At 45.5% G+C, this 26,347-nt stretch overlaps 1 protein-coding gene across 1 annotated transcript; it reads left to right on the top strand.

Moving 5' to 3' along the window:
• Positions 1-7,453: 7,453 nt before the first annotated feature.
• On the top strand, positions 7,454-10,202 carry LOC144931264 (histamine H2 receptor-like). The gene is made up of 3 exons (XM_078855070.1): positions 7,454-7,743; positions 8,474-8,650; positions 9,376-10,202. Exons 1-3 carry the CDS (start codon positions 7,454-7,456, stop codon positions 10,010-10,012), a joined length of 1,104 nt encoding a protein of 367 aa, XP_078711196.1. The 3' UTR covers positions 10,013-10,202.
• The last annotated feature ends 16,145 nt before the right edge of the window (positions 10,203-26,347 follow it).

Genomic DNA, 26,347 nt, shown 5'->3' with positions numbered 1-26,347 from the left:
TGCAAGGATTCATCTTCTTGGTTCTTTCGGTAAAGTCGCGTAGAAGGGAAGTAATAAAATAATAAAAATAAAACATAATAAAACAATTCTCACGACGTTTCGGCCACAACGCAAGCAGCCGTCCTCAGGTGAAAACCAGGTCTGTCGAGGCGACAGCGTCTGAATGAAACAGCACATGTGCTTGGAGCAGATATATAAGCTGGGTTGGAACGGGGGAAAAGGGGCGCCTTGGCAAAATAATATGCATATCAAGAGGAATTTAGCATATTTATGGGAAATGCAGGTATGTGATTAGTACTACTTATGCCCGTGGATTATGCATGATTAGCAGCATCAAAGGGAAGGGATATGGGAAATGCAGGTATGTGATTTGTACTACTTATGCTCGTGCATTATGCAGGATTAGCAGCATCAAAGGGAGGGGATATGGGAAATGCAGGTATGTGAATAGTACTACTTATGCCCGTGCATTATGCAGGATTAGCATTGCACTTCATATATACAAAGTATACGATGCTTTATGCTTACATTATGTTCATGAATATTTTCCAAATCGATGACTTCATGAGTCTTATCAGCATCAGCCACGATCTAGCCACTGCGGCTGGATGAAGTGCTCCCCAAGCCATCGCCAAAGTCTCTCGATGCGGCGATACATCGAGCTCTTGCGCACGAGCTTATCTTATCGCTCCATCTCCCAGGTGGATGACCTCCTCATCTCATCGCTCCATCTCCACCCCTCCTCGTGTGCCTTCCCTACAGTGAAACATTGATTGCATTTGTAGTCCCGTAAAAGTTGTACGTATCTGATTACCCCAGCCGTCAACCCATACGGTTTACCCCGTATTCTTGTACAGGGAAATTGAGTTTACAGGTCCATACGGCGCACAGCCGTTTCAATACGGGCAACACTATTTTTGTTGTCTATTTGTTTGTGGTTCTCCCCTTGTGATGGGACTTTGTAGGATGAACGTTGAGAATTATAAGGGGCACGGGGTGACCAACAAGGTCTGAGTTGGTCTGTAATAAGGTGGGCACTGATAAGGGCTTGACAGGTTTGTGATACCAAAGTATCGTTTTACATCTGCCTCGTGCGCAAATGGATTATAATACATTTTGCACGGTGAGGATTTAGCTATAATCACAAAAAGTGGGCAAACGTGTATGCTGCAGATATTTTAATAGATCAAGCACAGGATTTTCAACATTAGCACTCTTTAACAGTAATCTTTGCATGTAACACCTGCTATACAAAGGTCTCTAGAGAAATTCAAATGGCTTTTCACAGTTAATTGAGTTAAAATATATGGAGCATTGGGGTGAAATGACAAGGCCTCTGTGAACGGTTGACTGTGCCTTAAGTGAAGGAAAAAAAAGTTAATCATGCGGGTTTTCTTTTTTATACGTTGGGAACAAGTACCCTTTGTCTCCTATCCAGTAACATTGCAAAAAAAAAACACGCACACTTTGATCTAAATCTGGTTGACAAAAACTACAAAAATGTAAAAAATGCATTTTAATAACAATACAGCACGAAGTTGTTAGTGTGCACGAGACAAAGCCATTTCGTGAGCATCCAGTCGGTATCCATCTCCCTGTTAACAGCCCGAAGCGAGTGGTGGAAATTCCAAATTCCTATGGGTGTGGGAGTCGACCCCATAGGAAAACCACTGTTGACTTCTCCACAAAGTGGTACTTGTTTTATTGACCCCCCCTCACAGGGATGATGGGCTGAGTCAACCAACTCCAACCGTTGTGATTTAAACTCACAACTTTTCCAATGCGAGCCGCTTACTCTGCACAATAAACGATGAAGAATTTAAACTAATTAGTGGACGCAAGACATCAAAGGAAGATAATTTAAGTTATTTTGAGATACTATTCAGACAACCAGCATATGCCCCTTGTTGCTAAACGCAACCCAACCCCAATTATTATTTTTCTTCTTCTTCTTACGCTGTTGAGATCACCGGAATGCTAACTTTGAACTCCGTGACCAGACTCTTTGGTTCAGTCGGTAAAGTCACGTAGATAGAAAATTTAATAGATCACGACGTTTCGATCGCGACACAAGCAACCGTCATCACTTGCTGACGCAAGTGAGGGATTATGCCACACACTGCCTTTCAGCGTGACCCGGCTTGCAAACATCCCGCTAGGAACAGACCCACTCGTCCTACAAGTGGCGATGTGACCTGCATCTGGATGTTTGCCTGCGAGACCATGTTGCAAGGGACTGGAAGCACAGACGCACTTCTAAAGAGCGCATTTGTCCATCTAATTAATGTCACAAACATAAATTGTCCTTCAAGCTGTGGGTCTGGCAGCGTGTTGGCTGTCCCGACCCTGGTGTGTGGTTATCCCCTAAGGCTGTGAAGGCCGGAATAAAAAAGAGAGAGAGAGAGAACCTCCTACTAGTGTCTGTGAATTAGTACACTACACAAGCATGAACGTGCTCATAATCGGACATCCTTCCACCAGCAGTGACATGAGCAAGTAATACCATCGCTGCAGCTGTTTCTATGCCAATTAGAGTTTGCCTGGCAGACCCCTGACGTCAATCAGTCGTCTCTCAAATCCAGTCCTCGTGACCACCCTCCCCCCACCCACACAGAATTCAGCTTTTTGCGACGACTAAGCATCAGGTGCATGCAGTGTGCACTGGCTTAATTTTCAATAGCAAAGGTCAGGAATTTCAAAAATGTGAAACGTGGGCTTGAGAAGCGGTTGAATTAGCAATGAGTACGGCTCCTCGCGCGCACACACACACACGAAATAAATGTTCAAAATACAGGGTGATCCGTTTATAGATATCCCACTGATTTATGAATCCTCTTGCTTGCTTCTCATCAGTTGACTGAATAATGCGAGAGCGACGTCTCCATATCTTCCACGTGGGAGTCTGACAAATATTGAAGTCATGCATTGAGATTGAAGGGAGACGTGTAGCGGTTGTCATATGTTCACGCTGATTTATCCCGATTATTTTAGGATGGGTATCTGTAAATGGATCACCCCGTATAAATGCAAATATTACATTAAATTGGGGTTGCACATAAAATGCATAATGACGTCAACTGTTTGCAGCCTAATTACTATTAATAATCACCATGCTTGCACTGGCGTGATTTTTATTTTTTATATATAAATATACGTAATTTTCCATAATAATGATATCCATCTGTGCAGAATCGCGATCACAACACAGCCAAAGAATATTTTAAGAGGGAAACGAGTGTTCAAACGCCAACGCAAAATGTTGCTGATTTACCCCGAATACCCTACCACGTCCCAAGCTACCCCCAAATCAGCGCCGACTCGGACACTGTGTATATGTAAAATACGCGAACCAAACCTCCAAAAATATCCCACGTTAAATTTCGATTTAAAGCTTTTGTGACTGCAGGGATTCATCTTCTTGGTTCTTTCGGTAAAGTCACGTAGAAGGGAAGTAATAAAATAATAAAAATAAAACATAATAAAATTATTATTTTATTGCATTCTTAGGATTTTTCGGTAAAGTCACGTAGGTAAAAAATTAAAATAAATAAAAGTAAAATAAAAATCACGACGTTTTGGAGGCAACACAAGCTTCCGTCTTCAGGTTGCCTCCGAAACGTCGTGATTTTTATTTTATTTTTATTTTACTTTTATTTATTTTAATTTTTTACCTACGTGACTTTACCGAAAAAACCTAAGAATATGAATCCTTGCAGTCACAAAAGCTTCAAATCTAGAATTATTTTATCATGTTTCATTTTTATTATTTTATTGCTTTTTTATTACTTAAAACATAATAAAAATAAAACATAATAAGATAATTATTTTATTGTGTTATTATAAAATAATTATTTTATTATGTTTAATAATTATTTTATTGTGTTTTATTTTTATTATTTTATTACGTCCCTTCTACGTGACTTTACCGAAAGAACCAAGAAGATGATGTCCCACGTTGTCAGAGTGACATTTAAAAATCGCACTCGCAAAGCCCCTGCGTGGCCTTCGCACGAGGCTGAACGGAGCTGCAAACGTGCAGCCAACATCGGGCCAAAGGCATTCTTGCGATACGACCAGCGGGCTAAGCTATCGAGTGCACAATGCGGTGCAACTGCCACAGCTAACAGCAGCGGTGAGCAGCATCCACATCAGTCCTTGGGTCACCGCCACCACCATCCTGCTCTGCCCGGCATTGTTAAACAACCCAAGAGACCGATACGACATTGGCAGCCGAGAGGGGAGATAAGAATCTTGGTCATTTTATAAAACTGCAGCATTGGGTCATTGAACACATTCCTGCGGAGGGAGCTGGTAGGAACGTTGGGTTGCTCGGTCAATGGCCAGGGTCAACGGCGGCGTGGTGTATTCCGCAAATATGCCCGACTGTGAGGGCGGGCACAAGCCGGCGTGAGTAGGTTAAACGTTGAGTTTTATAAGGGCACCACGGGGTGACCAGCCCCTCCCCACCCAGCCCCACCCCTCCCACCGCCCACCCAGCCCCACCCAGCCCCTCCCCACCAGCTTCTCCCCACCCAGTCCCTCCCCACCCTCCCCACCCAGCCCCTCCCCACCCTCCCCTCCTCACCCAGCCCCTCCCTCCCCACCCAGCCCCTCCCTGCACGACGGACGGACACAATAATCCCCTGTAATATAGTGTTAGCACACTGGAGGTATGCTAAGCTTATGCTGTTACATATAATGATGTTTTAAAAAAATGCAAACAGCAGTAGTAGCAATAGCACACTTTAATTAACTCTTGATACATACTAACCATCCAATTAGATTTTTTTTTTCAACTGTGTCCGCGGCGAATATGGAGATATTTCAGTGCATAACGTGGGATTTGAATGCAGGACTGTGTCTCTGGGTGCGTGTTTGGACACATTTTATCAAAATTCAAAAGGTGTTCATACTCTTAGTTCTTTCGGTAAAGTCACGTAGGTAAAAAATGAAATAAAAATTAATAAAAATAAAACAATAAAATCACGACGTTTCGGAGGCAACACAAGTCTCCGTCATCAGGTGGGACCGTCACAGCCAGATTTTCTGCATCAAGTGAGGCAAGGATTCAAGATGTATTTAAGGGCTTGCATCTTGAATCCTTGCCTCACTTGATGCAGCAAATCTGGCTGTGACGGTCCCACCTGATGACGGAGACTTGTGTTGCCTCCGAAACGTCGTGATTTTATTGTTTTATTTTTATTAATTTCATTTTTTACCTACGTGACTTTAACGAAAGAACTAAGAGTATGAATCCTTGCAGTCACGAAAGCTTCAAATCTAGAATCAAAAGGTGTTGCCCTGCAATTTCTCGCTCAAACCACTGCTGGCAGAGGAGCCTCCAGTGAAGAGAGCTCTCGAGAACCCCTCTTCGAGGGTAGTTTTGGCCTACTCTTTTACACCGGCCGAATGTCTCGTAAGTGGTGGTAGTACTCACACTTTACCCCATCACATTCAATCTTCCGATTCACGAAACTGTGCTGGACCCGGTTGTTTTTTTTTTTTGCCGAGTGGACAAAGGCATGGAGGGAATTTTAGAAACTCGCTCAATGGTTCACTGCCTCGCGGGGCGAATGAACCTGTGACCTCTGTCGAGATTGACCTCTGAAGTCCAGCGGTGCTAACCATTGCCCCGTGGCATCGTTCCCATATATGATACACAGGTAAATAAAACAAAAACTTTAGTCCATTTGACGAATGTGCCTTCACACATAAAACGTATTCCACTGACAGATTTGCAGTGAATTTTCCACCCTTCTAATTGTAAAGTCGATTACAAAAATGTCTTTGCCCGTTCAAAGCCCCCAGTACAATATAATTAGTTTGCGCATTCACGCTCGCTCTGATTGACAAAGGCATAGGGAATTAAACTGCCTGCACTCAAGCATGTGGTCATGACTGCGCTCTGCACCGCCAATGCAAATTCGAGTCTCGGGTTACGTGCATTAGGCTCCACATTACTTTCACTGTAGCCTTTGGTCCAAAAAAGAGAAAATTAAAAGCTTTGGACTGATCATTCACGGTGGAGCCGCAGTGGAGTGGTGAGCGAGCTGCATGATGAATCCTGATGTGACCGCAGTTTGATTTCTTGTTAGGGGAAGCAAACCTTGGACCATCTCCCGAGATGCCCTACAGCGTCACAATGCACTCGTCAAGATTTGGCAATGCCAATACCGGAAGCGGTGGCCTGTGGCGATATAGGTTGGATAGGAGACACAAATTAAGAAGAAGTTTGATTTGTGGAGACAGCTAACAGCAGTGACAGATATCGTCAGAACCGGTCCTGCCCTCCACCCCCCCAACCGTACACCAACCCATACCAACCAGCTTGGTGAAGTATGGTCAAACAACCCCAACGATTGCCATGGAGTTGGGACGTCTTCATCCGCTGGTGGATTGAGAGTGGCTGGAATTTATTTCGATTCGTTTTGTTATTGACAATTAAACCGAAACCTACAAAGTGTATGTTTGTGTTTCATCGGCTGTAGTTAGGTGCCCAACTCAGAAATAGCTCAATGTATTCTCAAGTGAAGTGTTTATAGTAACATCAATTATGCAAGTAATAAATGGTACATTTATAGAATTACACTCATGGTTTGCGCTACAAACCCTATTGATAGGGCAGTTTTGTCACGACTCCCACACTACGATCAAACGCGATTGTTCCCGACCCTGATAGTGGTAGCGCCGTGTGCACAAACGCCGGTGGAGAAGTGCCTCTATTGGGTCGATGAAGTTCATTGTGCTACAGGGGACCAGAAGCTGCTGTACTTCCCCCCCCCCACTCCCCCTAAATTGGATTGCCAGGCACGATAGACCGCCAACTATGAAATGCAACAATCCAGACAGCCCTCCAGAAATATTGGCAAACGTCTCGCGCCACGCCATCTCGGTCCCTCTCGTCTTGAGCTCAATCCGTCCCACGTTCCCCTCAAGCCCTTCATTTTCTCTCTCTCTCTCTTAGAAGCAGCGTTCACTTCGGTGGGGTGGGACGCCTCTCCCCTCTCCTCTGCTCATTTGCGAGATTCAACGGCTTCATATTCAACGGCTTTATTTGCACAACGCAAGCGCCAAATTAACTACGGGCGTGTTTCTCCAAAGGCTGCGTTTTTTCATCTCGGGGGCTTCTTGGAAACAAGCTCATTACGAATGTAACCAATTGTACGTGACATTTCGATGTAAATATATTTTTTTCTCGACAGATTTCAGCATCAGCTGTCGTCGCGTGCTCAGACACGACATTGCGGGTCCGTTGACGATCAAGACTGCGCTTTAACTGCACCGCCAATACGATCACCGGGAATGACCAAGCCAAAAGACAACTTCGCAGCGAACGTATAGCAATCGTACATAGCGCACCGCATCATCTTTCCACGTCAGATATCTTGTCGAACGTGCGATACGCGCGCGCGCGAGCCGCACACGCTTTCAAAAAGGAGGGGGGGGGGAATCGATGGCATCACTAAACTCGTCGCGACATCACGGCAATGCGTCCGTCGGAGGCAACTTTTCCGAGGGACGCGTGGACGGCAGTGACCGGCGGCGGGACGAGGTGGCTCTGTCGCCGGGCGCCCTCTCCGTGTGCGCTCTCCTGTCGCTCATCGACATCGTCACGCTCTTCGGCAACGCGGCGGTGCTGCTGTGCCCCTTGGTGGAGCGGCGTCTGCGCACGGTCACCTACATGTTCATCATGTCCCTGGCCACCGCCGACCTGCTGGTCGCCTGCCTCGTCATGCCGTTCAGGTGAGTGGCGTCGTGCGCTCGTGCGGCAGCCACACGCGGCACAGCGCGACGTCTGTGCCCTCCAGCGAGGCGCTACACCGCGAGAGGTTCACGCGACCCAGGAGACAATTTAACGCGCCGTCGATTGCTAAGCACGCGATGCATGCGTCGAAACGCGTGTGTTGAAGATCGATGCTTTCCGGACTTTGTCCAGCAGTGGATTGCTCATGGCTGATGATGATGATGATGTGTTGCATGCCACTGGATACAGGTTTACCTGCGGCCACTGTTGGCCGTTTTGTGTGTCACATTTGTTCAACAAAAGAATGGATATTTAATTAAACTACTAGCAGCTGTAGAATGTATTCCACAAGGTAAGAATAACCCATTGAGACGTCAGTTCTATTTTGCTATGGCAACCTGGGTTGCCGAGTGACTGAACAGACTCAGTAAGGGGGCGAATCATTACACTCCTACTACCCCGAAGTACCCTTCAGGCAGAATATATTTACAAAAATTCACGCAAGGAGACATTGCATCGTAACCATAACTCACTCGAGAGAGAGAAAGGGCTAACCATTATCACGATACAATGTGCAGGCGAGCCTGGCTAAAGCACTACTTATTTCATTATATCCGGTACCATTTTCAATACGCACACCTTACAAATGCTACGCAGTTTGTATGAAGGTTTTGAAGGAGGCTTTATCTGCGTGCGTGGGTTTGTTTGTATCCGTGTATGTGGACGCAGCATCATATACGAAGTCACGGGCGTTTGGATTTTCGGAGAGCTCTTTTGCAAAGTGTGGATTTCTTTTGACGTGATGTTCTGCACAGCCTCCATCGTGACCCTCTGCTTCATCAGCTTGGACAGATACTGTTCCGTGGCCACTCCAAACCACTACCCAACGCGCATGTCTGGGAAAAGGTCAGCATGCTCAGCACCTTATTGGCGCGCGAAGTGCAAATGCACCACGCTTTTTCGCACGCTCTTGAAGCCTCGCGCGATTCGAGAAACGCGTCGACTCCGCTCAGTCGCGACTCTTCACAGCGCCGTGATGTTGCTGGCCACTTGGAATGTTTGGCCTTTGAGCTTGTGCTCAGCAACCGCAATAGTGATAGCAACAGAAAGCGCTTACTGCATAAAGATTGGAGATATTTTTTTTGTGTGTCCGAAATAACGAGACACTTCTAACCCCACGATTATGGGTATGTTTCTTTTTTTATTTCTAACTACGTGACTTTACCAAAAGAACCAAAGAGTACAGCAATTTTATTAGACGCATAATCAGCATGATCTAAGTTATTTATACATTTTTCTTTAGATGTGTGTAAACACGTTGCTGCGACACATGCGAGAAAACACCACCCCTTACGATTGCTGGGTGCCAAAACATCTCCGTATAATCGGTGATACGCATAGTGTCTTAGACAGAGCGTGTTCTAGATTGGTGCTTCACTTGCTCAAATCGCCTGCGCTAATATCAACGCGGATCAGAGGAGTCACATTCCCAGATGCCGCGGGTTCTTTGCCAACCATTAGAACAGCTGCAAGGTGTCTTTGGACACTGCCGAACTTTACAAACATTTCCTTCGTCCCTCTGGCCTCGTTTGTCCGACAAACCACCGTCATTCACCCCCCCCCCTCCCCAGGTGCATCGCGATGACCGTATCCATCTGGGTGTACTCGCTGCTCATCTCCTTCCTGCCAGTCACGCAGGGCTGGAACGAGATTCCGGGCGTACGATTCGACGCGCGCCGCGAGTGCCTTTTCATCACCAACTGGGCGTTCGTGCTTGTCGCCTCGACGCTGGCCTTCTACCTGCCCTTCCTGGCCATGTGCACCATGTATTTCTTCGTGTACCGCGCGTCGCGCCTCAAGGCGGCGCGCATCGCCTCCCAGACGCTCGACATCCACTACCACCCCAAGAGCCAGCGGCCCAACAACCCTCAGCTGGAGAACAAGGCCACGCGCACCATGACCATCATCATCTCGGCCTTCGTCATGTGCTGGCTGCCCTACTTCGTCTTCAACGTGGCGATGAACGCGTACGGCTCCAAGCACGACAGGGTGGTGGTCACGATGTTTAAAGTCATGACGTGGCTCGGGTACTGCAACTCGGCCATCAATCCCGTGCTCTACGCCTTCCTCAACCGTGACTTCCAGCACGCGCTCAAGACGCTCTTTCTGTGCAGCCGCATGGGGTCAAGGGTTGGCAAGATTGGAGAAGACATGGTGTCCATGGTGACGATATCCAAGACGCTGGCGACGGAGCAGGAAGAGCCATGAGCGGGGAGTGAGAGAGGCGAGGGGGCCGTCAAACCTGCACAGAAAGAGTACAAACAACAATCAAATCAAAAGCCAGGTCACTCGCCCATTGTCCGTTTGTTAAATTGTATTTTATCGAAAGTTCCCCCCTGTGTCCGATTGTGAAGTGTTTTTTTCTTCCCTTCTTAAATTGATACCGCTGAAATAAATAACAGCGTGTAACATTATTGATGTTTTGAAAGAGTAGCACAGCGTTTCACCACCGTTATTGTGATTCGTGAATGTAAATGCCAATATATATTCCATTGGTACCTTATTTGACAGTAAATAATATGATAATTGTTTTTTTTACCCTTTTATCTGGCAACAAAACTGACACCTTTTTTACGAGGAGTCATATTTGCATAGACCACGATACCTGCAGTCATAATGCAAACAAAAAACATAACTCTGATAATGTATGCACTGTCCTTGAAGTTGATTGGTCCACACCCGAGACAGCTTTCCTTAAAGCCTAGTCTCACATGGTGTTGGACCAGATGACGCCAAAAGGCGCACAACTCAAAGACAATGCACCATCAGACTATGAGAGCACGGGCAAGCATTTACACCATTGGTACCTCATTTGCCAGTAATAAATATAATTGTTTTTTTTACCAATTATCACCCTTTTTTCTGGCAACAAAAAGGTGTCAGTTTTGTTGCCAGATAAAAGGGTAAAAAAACAATTATGACAATATTTTTTTTTTAATAGAAAAAAAAGCGTAAAAAATATATTTCACTGATTTTTGTCACTGCCAGACGAGGGCCTGCCCATGCCACGTGTAGTCATGAGGATATTTTTTGACCGTACTTCACAACGCTGGTCAATGGGAGACTTTGAGTGTGGGAACTCGGTGCCGGTTCAGATATTACTCGCCACTGATCATGCTCGAAGCCATGGCTAATGAGTTCATAACTCAGTGTGCAAACCACTGGGCCCTGCTCCACCCCTTCTGATATTTAATTGAACATGTTGGCATGCTCAACCGTTCATTAATAATTCATTTTACTTTTGGATTGCTGCGACTTTAGTCGTTGGTGAACACACAGAGGAAGCTCGTGGAATCCAGCAGGGGTCACCAAAAGCTATCACAAACGTCCAACCAGTGACCCAGTGTCTTTTTCAATAAAGAAAAAGTGTTTACGATTTTTTTAAACAACGGTACAGAAGTAGAGTGCACAATTAGTGAGTGACTGGCGCACATGTGAAACGCCTCTGTGTCCCCCCATGTTTGATCTAGGAGGCCGAAACAGAAAGAAAAGAGGGGAAAGAGGAAGGGAGAGATAAGGATACGGGAAGAATAGAAGGAAAAGAGGAAAATTAGAGGCACATATTGGGAAACAGAATTACGAAACGTAACTTAAAGACAACTTAAACTCGACACATGGAAGCCACTAGGATTGTCCGTGTGACTCAATAATTATATTTATCATCAATCAGACTGCTTACGGCGAGGAAACAAGATAACAAATACTAAACATTCGCTTGTCAAACAAATGTGAGAAGAGCAATTAAATCAAGCGTCAAGGTGAACCTTTATCTATGTTAGCTCGTGGTATTCAAAAGCCTTGTGCTGGATGACAGTGGCTGGTAATTACCACGCGGTATGCACCCGCACATGAAAGCACCTTTCGTCAATCCACTTCTGGATGAGGTTCTCCCCACACCTGTGTAGGTTAATGAAGGTGGGGAGGGAGGGGGGCAAAGACACGAGAGCATAGAAGCACAGTATAGGTTTCCCTCGCTTTATGCGGTTCGGTTTCGTGCGATTTAGCATTTTTGCAGCTCACCTATTTCTACTCAAAATTCGCGATATGCTGGTTTGAATTGTACTCATGTCGCGATGCGGTCGGGCGTGGGATAACATTGTGTGTGTACTGGAGGCGCTGCTCGGCAAGCCAGCCAGCCAGCTGTCTCGTGCTGTCTTCGCTTTGTGCGCCCCCCTTTTTTGGAACGAATCTACCGCACAGAGCGAGAAGAAGCCTACCCAGAAATGACGCAAGCCCACAAAGCAACACAACGGAGCTGTGCATGCGTGTCAGCCGCCCAGGCCAAGCACTGCCCAGGCTCGACTGCGATTATGCCGATGGTTCAAAATCCTCTCTTGCCGCATTGACTTCACAGGACTCTTACGCTGGTGTAACGGTTAGCACACTGGACCGGGCAATCCAGAAGTTCGCCAGTTCAACCTCCTCGTGCTGCGGTTAAAACGTGGGCAAGCCGATTCAATTCCCACCCCTCTGTCCCGCACAGCTGGAATGGATGGGCACCACCCGTCATGTGTCGCGGGTTTTCCAAACCTACTCCAAGCTCAAGCAGCCGTCCCTTCTACGTGACTTTACCGAAAGAACCAAGAATATGAATCCATGCAGTCACGAAAGCTTTAAATTATCAGAGGTGTGTTTTTGTTTGTATTCCGACTGCAGGTATTGTGGTCAATGCAAACATGACTCCTTGTAAAAAAAAGGTGTCAGTTTTGTTGCCAGATAAAAGGGTAAAAAAACAATTATCACTACTAAATTAAATTAAATAATAGAATACGACGTTTCGATTGCAACACAAGCAATCATCATCAGGTATAATGAAATAGCGACATAAAATCTAACCAGAAAACTATAAAATTAAGATTGAATTATCACTACTCCAAGTTATCTGGTCAGAGCGAGAGAGTAGACCAAATACCCCCCCCTACCTCCTCGTAGAGGGACTCTTCTCGACCAGCGGTTCCCAACCTTCTCCGAGTGTGCGGACCCCTTTTCAACCTTCCAAACATTTCTCGAAACCACCGCACGCTACAACTAGTTTTTTTTTGGAATCGTACACAAAAAAGAATCGTACATTTCCTCGGTGAGGACGTTACTATTATTATTTTCTTCTTCTTTTTTTCCACGGACCCCCCCCACCCTCCTCCTCCCCACACCCCGTAGCAGCCTCGCGAACCACCAGGGGGTCGACGAGGCTTACCACAGACTGGGAACCGCAGCTCTCGAGCTCCGAACAGAGGCCCTTTCGCTTGCAGTGGCGTGAGCGAGCAATCCGCAGGGCTTCTTCGCCTCTTCACTTTCCACTCATCGACATGTCAATTGCGGTGCTCTCAATGCTCAGTCCTGCGAATCACCGCAACTTTACCTGCAAAGCACTACCAAATCACCACGAATTGACTACAAGGTACCCCAAAGGGCCCCCTCCCTCCCTGCCAGCACCTTCCCTTCTCCCCGATGCCCTCACCGCATGTTCCATGCGTCACGCTAAACTACTGCGATGTGGAGCTCGGCTCTGGAATTTATCCAAAGGGATGGGAACCGAGAAGCTGTAATCTCCGCGGGGCGTTAATGTTTTAACATTTACTGTTACACAAAAAAAATAGTTTAAGTGTAAACTCTTACGGGGCTCGTTACTCGGCATTTAATGATTCACCTCCGTTCACAAGCCAGGGTTCATGGTTAGACTCCAGAACGCATTGTGTCATCTTGCTTGTCCGGCCTTGTTTGAACTGTCGGTCTGATCTGTAGCTAACATGCTTTAACGTATAATTTGTTATTTCTCATTCATGCCATGAGCCTAAAGGTAACATTTAAATGCATCTTGCCAATAATTTGCATACAGTACATATTAAATAATTGATGCATGCACAATTCTATACTTGTATCGTACACATGCCAATCGACGCATCATTGCGTGCCTACTCATCACCCTACTGGGTAACAGTTAGGCATATACGCTTACAGTTATCTTCTGCCATGAGACGAGATTAAAGGTTATGCTTCGGGTTATGGGCAAGGTCCAGAGCCAGGGTTGGGACCACCCCAGCCCTAAAACCAGACTCAAGCCTAATCCTGAGCATTTCCAGTGACCAGTAAGTGTACAGGCGGTGCAACTGCATTGGACCCCATGGGCCAAAACAGCAAAGGTGCCAGGCTGCAAATCAATTGGGTCGGGTAGACAAATAACCATGTTCAATCCTTTGCACCACGGCTCACACTATGCTACTGGGCATCGCCTTAAACTTAATTATCGAAACAGGGTTTTTGGTTAGGGCGAGGACTACAGTAAACCATAACTCTAAACGCAAACCTAATTTTCAGCCTCGGGTTTAGTGTTAGGATTTGTGTTAGGTTTTTTTAATATATATAATTGTTTTAAGTCAAAGTTAATTGCGTGATAAAATGAACGTAGAGATGGTGCTCATTTTCCTGTTGATAGCCTGGAGTCGCCAGTGGTGGAAATTCCTCATTCCTATGGAGGGGACGAGTTTATTCACAGGACAACTGTGAGCAGCATTGCTCCATCTCTGAGTCATCTGGCTGGGTAAGGCTAGGCCTGGGAATCATTACCATTCTTACAACAACAACAAGAACTATGAATATTCTTACAATAACAATACTTCTCAGAAGTAGATTTAAACACCCATTTTTACGTGGGGCTCGTCACTGTATCATCAAAGCGGAGTGTTGAATTAAAGTAAATCTGTAGTCATGCGGTGTATGAGAAGTAGGTCAGTGCATCGCGTAGGAGAGGGTTCTGCATCACATCAGCGCTGACGCTGCCTTTCAGATATTTTTTTTTCGTTCCGAGACAGTGATACATTCCCGGACTCCTCAAAATGACAGCAAAGGGCTGCTGATAGAGTACGACTGATTGGCAGAAGTGGAGGGTGTGTGCGTGCGTGCGCGTGCTGTTTTTAATTTCTAGAAATGTTGGGCGAAAGCCACTGTAGGGGCAGCATGGGGACATGGGAATCAAGAGAGAGAGAAAGAGGAATCAAACCCGGGAGGCACGCCACCGATCACCGAGGATTGATGGCGCGTTGCTTGAGTATACGCGAAGGTCTTCCAGAGCTATAAATATTGATTCGCTTTAATTACTCCCGTCAGGTTGATGACTTTGTGCGTGCTCAATGCGTGCGACCAACGCAGTTTCACTTCGCTTCGTACAACGCCGTCGTCGCGAGCGCAATCTCTCACGACGCATCATTAGTCTCAGTCTCTACAGCTGAAGAGGAGAGAGAGGAGTAGGGAATTTCGCAAAGCTACGCTTATTAGCGGGGCGTAAAATGTGCAGGTTGGCCCGTTAATGTATAATATATATTCGTCAGCTTGCGATTTGGGCATTGATGCGCACTTAGAAGGAATTCATGCTTTCAATTTGTATGTCATTGTGCAAAGGGCTTGTACGACTCGAAATATAGGATCACAGAGCATGGCCAAGTATTGCGTTGTCTGTGGTTCCCGCGCATCTGAATCACTCACTCGGAATGTACAATAAAAACTGTGCCCATTACTACTTGTTACTTTTATGATGTTTTCGAAAATATTTTTAAAACAAAAGTGACGGTGAAATGAGGGAGATTTTGTTTTACCACACATAGGCATTAGCGAATCTGTTTTTTTTAATATATAAAGAAAAAAATGTTAAATGTATGTGTTTTAGCCATTAAACATAAAATAGTAAGTGCAGTAATTTGCTTAATTATTTTTTTCAAAGTGTCAAGAGTGAACTCAATTAACCATGAACAGGGAAACTGAAGCTGCTGCCCAAATTTTTTTGTATCGCTCCCACTTGCCAACATTCAGTCGATCACAAACGCACGCTCGCTAAAGAGTGAATACAATCCTCGTGGAGAATTCGATCCAGATGCTGGTATCTGGAGATGAATTATCATCGGACTTTGCAGCTTAAATAAAACACATCAATTTCTAAGAGTGGTATCCTATCAGCCCGAAGCTTTCTCCAGTCGACACATTGACTTGACAATAAAGCAATCGTGCTCAAAATAAAATACTGCTTTACACACGATGCACGGGTTTCACAAACTTTGCCCAAGCATTTTCCACGATTCTATGTGTCAGTCAAAAATACGATTAATTTTTATATGTACGAAAAATACGGTAAAAAACAAGGTCAAATAACATAAATCATATCTGTTCCACATGGAGGCAGTTCTTGATCAATTACATAACGCTGGCAATTCATTTCTGTAAGTGTACTTATGACCAGCCTCTGACCTCCCTTCAGTAGTTGATTTTTTTGGACCAAAGCTCCGTAGTAGCAGTAATAACAATAAACATTAAAGATGTTTGAGCCAAAGTGTGTAATTCAACCGTTGCCATAACGAATGGTGGGCTAAGAAGATGTGGTGGGAGGGACTCTTAAAGTGGGCCACACACATAAAAGATTGAGCCCACCCATGGCATGGGTATAGATAGGGATGGGTGTTGCCCACATACCATTGGCTATTTCTGGAAAATATTACGTCCACCCCTTTCTCTCTGCACTCTCCTCTCTTCTCCTAATGCACTCCCACCTAGGGTGCTGTTTCACCTTAATGCCATGTGTTTTATTGCAAGTATTTGTGAACTTTATCAAAGGACACAAAACAAATGCCACTGTCTGCATCGGTGGCGTGGCGTTGACAAGGGTGATGTATGGGCCCCACTCAGGTCACCCTGACACCATGGAAGAGAATGCACTTAGCTGCACGCAAACACTAATGTTGCCCCCATGAACTTTGCGCATGACCCTTGGTTTTTGTGAAACTTAAACTAAACCATTTTTAGTTTTTACCAGGTAAGGCCCACTGAGCTATATAGTAGCTCTTTTTCAGAAGGAACCTGGCTATCACAAATGATAGCTCAACGAAGTTGCCCATCACGTGGACATTTATATTGGCCAAATACTCTAAACGCATGTTCGCAAAATGTGGAGGGGACAAAAAAAAAACGGTGGACACGGAGAAAATCTACGCAACCACGGGGAGAACACGCAGACTCCAAATATACATGTGTTAGAGCCGGGATCGAACTCACGACCTCCTACAGGGGAGGGAAAGTAATTTTGCCTAACTGTTGGTTGTCGCTGCTAAAACATTGTTTTTGTTTGAATTTGTTGTCTGCGGCTGCATTCATGGGGTTGTCGTTTCCTGAGTTGCTTGAGGCGCTTCTTGTGCGTGTGTATATAAATATGCATCATAAGTTATTATAAGCACTGCCCGCACTTCTTGCGTGGGATCTAACTTCACCGCATCCTTGTCTGTGCTCACGTGATGATTTGGGTGTTAAGTGCGATTATGTCACCACGGCGTCACACAGCCATGTAGGATGATGTCACCACGACGTCATACAGACCTGTATGGTGATGTCATCACGACGTCACACAGACCAATAGGATGATGTCACCACGACGTCACACAGACCTGTAGGATGATGTCACCACTACGTCACACAGACCAATAGGATGATGTCACCACAACGTCACACAGACCTGTAGGATGATGTCACCACGACGTCACACAGACCTGTAGGATGATGTCACCACGGCGTCACACAGACCTGTAAGATGATGTCACCAAGACGTCACATAGACCTATAGGATGATGTCACCACGACGTCACATAGACCTATAGGATGATGTCACCACGACGTCACACAGACCTGTAGGATGATGTCACCACGACGTCACACAGACCTGTAGGGTGATGTCACCACGACGTCACACAGACCTGTAGGGTGATGTCACCACGACGTCACATAGACCTATAGGATGATGTCACCACGACGTCACACAGACCTATAGGATGATGTCACCACGACGTCACACAGACCTATAGGATGATGTCACCACGACGTCACACAGACCTATAGGATGATGTCACCACGACGTCACACAGACCTGTAGGATGATGTCACCACGACGTCACACAGACCTGTAGGGTGATGTCAGCGCGTCGAAGCTTTAAGCGACGATGTCGTTGTGCGGAAAGGGTTAAAATACAATTCAATGGGGATTCACACGTCCAGACAACTCTTCTAATAGAATGCGAGTCACCTTTCCGGAAGATGTTGTCTCCCATTGGTTTGTATTGGGCATTATGACACCAGATATCAGGGGCTGAATGCTCATTTGGAGAGGTGATCATTTTGGGGGGGGAATGTCGCCAAGAATGTTTTCATGTTCGTTTCGTACGACGAACCGTTTGAGAGATCCAGAGCGCATTCTGTAAACTATTAGCAGTACGGGTTGACATTTAGGGAGGCAATTAAGCAATGTTCTCAAATTCAGCCCTTCGTGAATCTACTGCTGGATGAAAGCCTCATCGTGATATGTCAGTGACGGAAATTGTTTGACCAGTGTTATCTGTAGGCTGGTCAGTGCTGGTTGGAAGTTGTAAAGAGAGGCAGGACTGGCTCAGATATACGACCAACTGATGTTAGGAATTGAACTCGGATCACTAGATTAATAACGCAGTGTGCTAACTACTGTACCACCACTCCCCCCTGTCCCCAATGATTAGCCAATTACTCACAGGATACAAACTTAATGTACTGGAAAGAAAGATGATTGAGCCCATCCCGACCTGGACTGCTGCTCTCTCAGTGTGTCCACTCACACAGGTTATAAGAGGGCCTCATTTAATGCATGAGGAGCTTCAAATGAAGTCACTCTATAAATATGTTCCTTCAAAGCCAATCTTTTTTGTTCACAGGCAAGGCTGTTTCCATTTGTATAGACGTCATTGGCACGGACGCCTCGCACGGCCAGTCAGAATTAATCAGGGCATTATGTTAGGACATTCAAATGGCTAGCCATGAAATTAATTGTTTAAACGAATGTATGATTGAAACGTATAGAATGGGTAAAACTCTTGAGACGCATTGTCAATTATCATAATTTTGCTACAATATGGCGTGATTTCTCGAGAAAATGCCAATGTGTATGACCGAGTCACGACGTGAACAGTCGATTGAATCAAGAAGTTTCATTGGGTAAAGTAACATTTTTACACAGGTTCATACCATATGCCATGTGCAGGTGATCCATTGCAATTACTTTCACCAAACCCTTTAACAGCAAAATCCACACTTAACTGGAAGGAGATGCCAATTACGAGTGAAGCTAAAGGCGCAGCCTGGCAATTTCTCGCTCAAAACACTGCTGGCAGAAAGGTCTCCACGAGATGGAGTTCTAGAGGATGTTTGGTCTACTCTTCCATGCTGGCCGTACATCTTGGAAGAGGTGGGAGTGCCCTTTATCCTACCAGATGCAGCCAGCTGGTCGACTAATTGTGGTGGATCAATGTATATTGCTATTGGGGTCAGGTGGTTGGGTGGGGCGATTTAATGAACATGCCCATTGTTTTAATACACTGTCGATGGACGACCTTTGGCCCACTCGGGTAATACGATTGTTACCCGGTGTTCATTGTGGCACAAGTGGACTGACTGAAGACCGAAGCATTTTATAAGCAGGCAAAGGCAAAATCCCTGCTACGTGAGCTGCAAAACACGTGGAGGGCAAAGGGGTGCAGCGAACGCAGTCGAGGCATGTCCGCGTGGCACCCTGTGCGACTGTGGGAAGATGGATGGGATTAGTCAAGGCGTGAGGATGAGTAGAAACAGGCACATATTTGAACCACCCCTGACTCACGGAGCGAGGGGGCCCGTTTCTACAGCACGTGAGGGCAAACAGAGGGTTCCCGGAATAGTGCAAAATGTGACTGGTGGTGTGCTATCGAAAAGCCAAAACTTGCAGCAATTAATGAGAAGCAATAGATGGGCAAATACTGTGTGGGATGAAATAGTTTTAAATTACAGGTAAAAAATATTTATCTTTTCTCCAGAAAATGTAATCTGGGAAGTGTTCGTTTCTAAACTTCCATTAAACAATATATAGGGCTTATCTGTGTATCCCAACCAGGGCATGCCACAGGGGCATTTGACATTTTCCTTGAAACCACGAAGTTATCAGGGAGTACTGAGCTCTGTGGAACTTCTTTAATACAAAGTGGAGCGCCACTGTCGTAATTTCCAGTACCTGTGCATTTTAAAAATATAATGAATCAGAATAAAACATCTTTATTTAGACTACAGGAGGAATCCGATGAGCTATGAATCTTTTTTTTTCACAGATGTTCAGTATGGGCGGGTCAGCAATGAAGATGACCCTGGTTCCAAATTCCCAAAGACATGCAAGATTGCATGAATGATCAAGCGATAACATTTCCTACGGAGAGATTTTCAAATTCATCGGTACTCAACTCAATGAATAAATGCTCAAGTTGGCGACAATACAATGCAATATTGTTTGCACCACACGTGTGATAAATTTAATGAGCAACTTGGCTACAAAGGGAAAAAATGCATAGCCTGTTGCGTGTACAACATCTCCCATAAACCCCACACCCCGCACTCCGGCTGACATCGTGAGATTGACAGCTCACACTTTTTGGTGCCATTAATTTATCTGGGTTGCCCCCCCCCCTCTCAAAAAAGGTACAGTATAATTAAAGCTGTCCTTGTGATATGCGCCTGGGTATGCGATAAGTGAAGGAATTAATTTCACACACAACGCAGCATTTGTTCCCAGTATTGCAGTGGCAGAGTTTGCCAATAACCATCTGTTGATAACCAGGCCTGTAACCTCTGTGACACACACACCACAATATAGAGTTTAACTCCAAAGTGAGGTTGTGGTGGGAAGACGAAGAAGAATAAAAAAAACATTCCCCTTCGTAATTACGTTAAAAGTGTCAGCCGCATAAAAGGTTTTGTAAAACACGTAAGCACATTTTCTGCAAATATGACAAAAAAAATCTTCCGTCAAGCCTCCAGAGACCGTCGGGGCAATGAAGACCGGGACGTCGCAAGACGAGGTGGCATGGACAGCACCACGCCCGGCCGCCTTTGTCTCCCCCGGTTCTGATGTTTACAGCCTGTAACAGGCACCCATGTCAAGCCAAGCCAATTTAGAAGAGGCACAAGAGCGGGTTAGTCAATAGCCACCGATGTTGGCCATCGTCGGGAATAGAAATCGGGCAGCCATGTTTGGAGAGCAGTGTGCTAGCCACTAGGCCACTGCTCCCCATACGTTTTTGCCCACACACACACACACATAGACACAGACCCCCACATCAAAGTTTCAACGTAAAAAAACGATGTACATGCTAAGGAAAATGCCGCACTTACCCAGTGAAAAATAAATCATGTTGTATTGCATGTTGTTAACGTTGGTGCTTTTAACACAGCGAATATTGTGTTGCAATACTGCCATTTTAAGTTTGCAAAGGGCACAGATGACACTCATCAGAAAATTTAAGATGACATTTTTACAACATACCTAAAAATGTAGTGTGTTGCCCAGGCACTGATTGATTGGCCACTCGTCCATTTGAGAAAAAAATATCTCGTCGAGTGACATGAGCCTCGTTTAAAAATCAGCATTAGGAGAGTGTCATGTGCGTCACGCGTAATTCCATCCGTGGGATGGGCTGTCCATTTCATATGAATAGGTAAACAAAGCACAATGAGTGTACACAATTTTGTACAAGAGAACAAATGATGTGGGTCAGTGTGAACGTGAAAGGTAAAGGTGGAGCCCTGCAACTCCCTGCACTCGGCACTGCTGTATGTATGGATGTTGAACTTTGTGTTCACACCGCACGTAGCCAACCGTGCTAATCGGATGCGTTGATGGAAAGGCCCCCACTCGAGAAAGCTCTGGACAGCCAATAAATGATGATTTGCCTGCTCTACTCTGCTCGAAAGACATTTGGAAGATGTGGGATTAGCCATAAACATAACCCCACCACGCCACCTGCCCATCGACTAGCAATGGTGCATCCATTTATATTTCTCAGTGGACAGAAACGGCGGGGTGGGGGAGGGTTAAGAAACGTCCACGATTTTGACTGCCGCGCCAGGAGTTCGAATCGGCAACGTCTGGATTGCAAGTCTGGTGAGCAAAGCCACTTAACAAAAATGGCAGAGAGTTGAGTTAATTCCCTTTAATTTGACAGTGACCTCACCATTTGTGTTGGTTATTTAAACCGCTCCATCAACCTGCCGTTGCAACAATCGCAGGAACGTCCAATAATTGGGGACTCCACGGCCGGGAAACTGGTGTACAAAAATCCGTGGGAAAGCCTTCTGTTACAAGCTAACAGGTTTCAGGTGTATGATCGGGTGATGACATTTGTGGCTCGCTGCCAGCGAGTCACCGCTGACGGATGAAGGGCAAGAGAAGGCAGCGGTGACAAAATGACATTCTGTGGAGCTGGCGGCACCTTTCAGGCTACGCGTCGCATAAAGAGCTCGCGGATCTCGGCCGCTTCTCAGATCAAGGCAATTGCGCTCGGCCGGGTGGGCGAACGCCAAGCCTTGGTGGCGTGTGCCTGTCATCTGGACGCTCTCCGAACGTTGTGGGACGGTGGGCTTTTTTTTTTTTGCTCGAGGATGGGAGAATTGCGTCCACTGTAATTTTCGGTGGCATCTTTCTGAAACACCGAGGAGCACCTTGGCATGGAGTCCTGGGTAAAAAAGGGAAAAAAATGTTTTCTTTATTAACATGCCAACATGGGTAGAATTTTTTTCCCTTTATTAAAATGCCAAACGCAACATCACAGAAAGCTTTCACAATTTCAAAATTTCATATGATGACCTTCGAGTTATTTTGCAATGTGTTATTATATACAGGTTGATAATTTAAGATTAAAATTCAAGATATTTGAATATTCCATAAAGGTTATATTACAAAGAAAAGTGAAAGTGATTTTCTGCTCAAATAAGCTTTGAGGCGGTGTTCATTTTCGATTTACAACCCTCGAGCCAGTGGTGGAAATTCTGTATTCCTATGGTAGGATCGAGTACATCCATGAAATAACCACTGTGGGCTTCCCCACCAAGTGGTATTCGTTTTATGATCCCCAGAGCGGTGTTTCAAGTTTCATTAATTAGGTATAGCCCTGTGAGCCATGCGGCTCTTGAGTCGGGTGCAACCGCAACAAACAAAATATGAACAGAGACCATCTTAAAGCGACGAGGCGCAACAGAAACATCCTGGATAAACCAACAAATCTTCCAGAAAAAAAACCCACCGTATTACAACGCTGTGTGCAAAAATCCCAGTGCGATGCAAGTCAAACAATAACAACCATTAGACAATTTGATTTAAAGCTTTCGTGACTGCAGGGATTCATATTCTTGGTTCTATCGGTAAAGTAACGTAGAAGGGAAATAATAAAATAATAATAATATAAAACATTGTTTTTTATTTTTATGTGACGTTACCGAAAGAACCAAGAATAACCATTAGACAATATAGATGTAATGGTGGATTGAGTGAAATACCGGACCACGGCTTGAAGTTTCAACCTTCCGATTGCGATCAGCCCACTCTATCACCAAGCCACCTGGCCAAATAAATCCAAGGCATTTTCAATATTCCCGTTCTCCAATGTGCAGCTGCTTAGGGAGGCCAGAAAAAAAATCCCAGATGAAGCACCGCAGAGTAAAACCCGATTCTATGAATCAAGGGCCCGACAACAATTTGCAGCTCGCATTTCAGGAATCAAATCTAAACGAGATGAAAAATCACGCGTGTCAGCCAACTTCCAAATTGAATCGCTCTCGGAGCATAAATTACGCTCGCTTTTAATGGAGTCGCTTTTTATATATATATTTTTTTATAAACGGCTGCCTGTTATGATAGCGCTGATGTAACGCGGTCTCCCACATCTGGACATCCACAACCGGTCATGGGTCAGCGCTCAACCCTGATCTCCCACGAGTTGTATTTTTCCACAAAAACACAGCCCCCTTTACAGTACGAGCAGATACGCTCCCACCACCACCACCTCCCCCACCCCCCCACGGAGGCCAAACGTCTCCACTGGCGACCCGCTGCTGCTGTGGCGTGAACAAAGGGACAAATCCCGAATCGTGTCGAGATTGACGACCGATTACTTTTTCTTTGCCTTCCTATTTTTGCCGGAGAGCCCCGTCACTCGATGCGACAACGAAACTTTTGCATCATCGCGTTCAAAGCGCGCGTTACGAAGCACGTAGCATCGTCGTCATCATCAGCAGTCACATTGCATCGTTACATGTTCTGGAAAAGGTACATCCTTCGAATAACTTTCTCGAATCATTGCACTTTGCGTAGTGTATACACGTGCCCTCTCTGTGTACCCGAACGGTTTGTTCAATAAAAAAACACTTTTGGAAAATAACTTACTCGTGACACGGCTGGCATTGGTGGGCATCTGCAAGAGGTGGCGGGGGGAGGGTGGTGGTTTAGACAGCCCCTCTAGAAGGGTATGTTGGCCTGACATCCACATTGGGCAGACGTCTTGCAAGGGGTGAAAGTACTTACACTTTACCCCCACCGTGCATGACCTGACAATTGACTACCGTGTACCCACCTACACTACTGTGCAGACAGAGGTGGAAAAATGTGTACGCATGTATGTATGTCGAATTTATTTCGCACCGCACGTAGCCAACCGTGCTAGGGGGAAGGAAGAAACGTTCCCGTTCTTTCAAATGCCCCGCTGGAATAACGAACAGGCGACCTCTGGATTGCACAACGGCAGATTCCACTTTCGAGTAACGGGAAACACAATCTTCGTTTTCCCACGGACACATTGCTCTGGTCTTGTCAGACCTTGGTTTCAGGCTGGCTCGTACTCGTATGGGAGACTGCATGAATATGCTATGTTTTAACACGTAGGCTTTCGCGACCAATATAATCCACGATAAAGGTTTTTTTGGGGGTTAGATCGCGTAAATATATAAATGTGTCGTTAACCCCGCCACCACCTGACAGCTGTACTAGTAACGAGATACACACACAACACACCGGTGTGTTGTACTAGCAACGAATTGCCATGTTCTGTTTACGTGACAAACCTTACTAATTGGCTGTGTCGGGTGGTGGCGGGTTTAACGACACATTAATATATGTATGCGATCTAACCCCAAAAAACTGTATTATGGATGCCCTGTTTTGTTGGCTCGGTCTGCAAAGGTGGCCAGGAAGATTGATGTACGGCAAAATATTATTGAATCCGTCTATGCGGAGGTTCGTGTGTTTATGCCCTCTTTTTTCGTGGATTTTCTCTACGTACTCAAGTTTCCTTCCACGTGAGAAACAAGTGAGATTAGGAACTTATCCTTTCCTGAAAGAGTCTTGAGACCTGATCTCTATCGCCTAGGTAAGTAAAGATTATTATTATTACCACCACTTCATCACCACTTTATCAAAGTGGTGGTGATAATCATAATGGTCCTTTTTACTTTATTTACCTAGGAGATAAAGGTCAGGTCTTAATACTCTTTTAGGAGATAATATGAACTTTCATAAAGTGGAGGCGATAATATCAATAAATTACATTTCATATATCCAGTTTATTTATAAACACACAAGAGCCCATAGAAAAATCTTTGGCGAGCAAACTAGAGCTTAACAGATTGTGCATACCACCATATAGCAGGTGGACATGGAGGAGGCCCACACCTGTAATCCACCAGCACTTTGGAAGCAAGCGTTGGTGGATCACCCAATTTTTTTTAAATATCCTAAAAAGCAGTGCGCTGCGACGTGGTCGGGAGATGGTCGCACGGATTGTGGGCCAATATATTGAGGCTTTTGAGTGCGCAAGTTTTTTCTCAGGGTATGTAGGTTTCCTCCCACACACACACACACTCACTCTCTTTAATGGAATTGGCCAAACATTCCAAAACAGGACTCTATTGAAAGAGTTGAGACTTACAGCGGCTTTCTTGCGTAATTAATGGCATTACGTGGCGTTATCTATATTTGCCTGCCCTTCGTCAATCGACTGTTGGAGGAAGGCCTCCTTGTGCAATGTGCATCATGGGCGTTGTTCGACTTTACTTCACCGTGCTGGTCAGTGCGGGTTAGTCAAGGGGGTACAGGGATTCAAGGGGATGCCACGGTGGCGAGATGTTAACTCCCTCGCCTGGCATACAGGAGGTTGTGGGTTCGATCCCGACCCTGACACCTGTGTATGTGGAGTTTGCATGTTCTCCCCGTGGTCACGTGGATTTTTCTCCGGGTTCTCCGGTTTTTCCCTCCACATTTAGAAACGTGCGTTTAGAGTATTTGGCTGCTATAAATGTGCACATGATAAGCCACTTCGTTGAGCAATCATTTGTGGCCAGGTTGCTCATGAAAAAGAGCTACATAGCTCAGTAGGCCTTACCTGTAAACATAAAACATAGTTTAGTTTTTAAGTACCACTCAGCATTGACGCCAAATGGATGTTCACGATATATATAAAAATACACATATTCAGCATTTGCATTGGTGAAAATCACTGTAAACACGAGCCCATCCACAGATTTTCCATTCGAGCTCACAGAAGTTGCTGGGGCAAGTGCTGTTGAGCAAGCTGCTATTTTAAGGCCAGCATGGCACACGAGGGGTGGTGGAACTGGATTCTTCTGCCCAGTGCTGATGTTCATATCCCGCACCAGGCACTCATTTAAGGCTGAGTCGAGCTTGGGGAGAGGCTAGGG

This window comes from Lampetra fluviatilis, chromosome 4 (assembly GCF_964198595.1).
Source record: "Lampetra fluviatilis chromosome 4, kcLamFluv1.1, whole genome shotgun sequence".
NCBI lineage: Eukaryota > Metazoa > Chordata > Hyperoartia > Petromyzontiformes > Petromyzontidae > Lampetra > Lampetra fluviatilis.
This window is presented reverse-complemented; position numbering and strand designations above follow the sequence as displayed.